This window comes from Cebus imitator, unplaced genomic scaffold (genome assembly GCF_001604975.1).
Source record: "Cebus imitator isolate Cc_AM_T3 unplaced genomic scaffold, Cebus_imitator-1.0 Scaffold266, whole genome shotgun sequence".
NCBI classification, from domain to species: domain Eukaryota; kingdom Metazoa; phylum Chordata; class Mammalia; order Primates; family Cebidae; genus Cebus; species Cebus imitator.
Genome location: NW_016107581.1, coordinates 1,836,055 through 1,837,835, shown reverse-complemented (window position 1 = coordinate 1,837,835; position 1,781 = coordinate 1,836,055). Strand labels below are relative to the sequence as shown.

At 52.0% G+C, this 1,781-nt stretch overlaps 1 protein-coding gene across 1 annotated transcript in view; it reads right to left on the bottom strand.

Annotated features, from left to right (window-relative positions):
• The window catches only part of GRIN2D (glutamate ionotropic receptor NMDA type subunit 2D), a 56,432-nt gene that overhangs the window by 32,052 nt on the left and 22,599 nt on the right, over positions 1–1,781 (bottom strand). The window contains exons 7-8 of the mRNA XM_017500457.2: positions 1,469–1,594; positions 1,033–1,262 (exon numbers count right to left, since the gene is read on the bottom strand). Of these exons, the coding sequence (XP_017355946.1) occupies positions 1,033–1,262; positions 1,469–1,594 (356 nt within the window). The remainder of the gene's footprint in view (positions 1–1,032; positions 1,263–1,468; positions 1,595–1,781) is intronic.

Sequence of the window (1,781 nt, the reverse complement as noted above, 5' to 3'; positions counted from 1 at the left end):
TTTTGAGACAGAGTTTCGCTCTTGTTGCCCAGGCTGGAGTGCAATGACCAATCTCAGCTCACCACAACCTCCACCACCTGGGTTCAAACAATTCTCCTGTCTCAGCCTCCTGAGTAGCTGGGGTTACAGGCATGAGCCATCACACTCGTCTAATTTTGTATTTTTAGTAGAAACAGGGTTTCTCCATGTTGGTCAGGCTGGTCTCCAAATCCCGACCTCAGGTGATCCACCCGCTTCAGCCTCACAAACTGCTGGGATTACAGGCATGAGCTACTGTGCCTGGCCAACAGGATTGTTTTTCGTCTGTTGAATCTAATAATAAAACTGTGGGTTTGACTTTTTGTTTGGCTTTTTTGAGACAGAGTTTCACTCTTGTTGTCCAGCTGGAGTGCAATTGCCAGTCTTTGCTCACTGCAACCTCTGCCTCCCCGGTTCAATTGATTCTCCTGCCTCAGACTCCCAAGTAGCTGGGATTACAGGCACCCGCCACCAAGTCCAGCTAATTTCTTTATTTTTAGTAGAGACGAGTTTCACCATGTTGGCCAGGCTGGTCTCAAACTCCTGACCTCAGGTGATCCACCCACCTCGGTCTCCCAAAGTGCTGGGATTACAGGTGTGAGCCGCCGTGGCTGGTTGGGTTTGACTTTCGTCTGTCTTGGTTTTAGATCTTATTTTACTTTTCTAATAATTCATTTCCATTGAATTTCACAAAAGCATTGGTCTGCAATGGACTAGAAGTTTCAAAAATGAATCCTTCCTCACAGTTTGAGAGAAGCACTGGTTCTAAAATATCCCATTTGGCACAACTGCCCCTAGAACATTCAGGGACACCCCTTCCCCTAGGAATATTTTAAATAGCTCATGGTGAACCGTGTTCTTTCTCCATCCACAACCTTCCATTCTACCATTCTGGAATTCTGTTTGGGAAGAGACCCCTGCCCCCACCCCCCACCCCCCAAGAATCCTCTCTAATCGACCACATGCCAAGCTCTGTGACCTCCAGCCCCAGCCAAGCCCTGGACCCACACACACCTTGCGGTCACTGAGCCCAGACACGGTATCCACGTACTCCTCCTGGATCATGAAGGCGGCCAGGTTGGCTGTGTAGCTGGCGAGGAAGATGACGGCGAAGAAGGCCCACACCAGCACCATGATTTTGCTGGTGGTTCCCCGGGGGTTCTCCACGGGCACCGAATTATTGAACACCAGGGCCCAGAGCAGCCAGATGGATTTCCCAATGGTGAAGGTTGAGCCACCAGGGCCTGCAGGGGGCCAGGACGCGGACATGGACCCCAAATCCCTTCGCAATAAGGGAGCGGAAAAAAAAGAACTACAATTCCCAGTGGCCCCCAAGGCCTCTGGCACCTCGAGAGGCCCTAGCTTGACCCCAGGGGCCTGCTGGGAAATGTAGTTCTCTCTCTCTGGTTAGGTAGCTCAGCGGCAGGCGGATGGAGGAAGGGGGACTCACGCTTGCCAGTGGCCAGGCTGCGGTTGTAGCCGACAGGACTGAGGTACTCGAAGATGAAAACAGTGACGGCGACCACAGTGAGGCACATGACGAACATCATCACCCACACGGCAGGACTGTAGGGCTCTGGGGACAAGGGAGTGCGTGGTCATGGCTCAGCCAAGCAAAAGACTCAGGATCAGGCTGGGGCGATGGCTCACGCCTGTACTCCTAGAACTTTGGGAGTCTGAGGCGGGAGGATCACTTGACGCCTGAAGTTCAAGACCAGCCTGGCTTGAACATAGTGAGACCCTGTCTCTACATAAAATAAAAA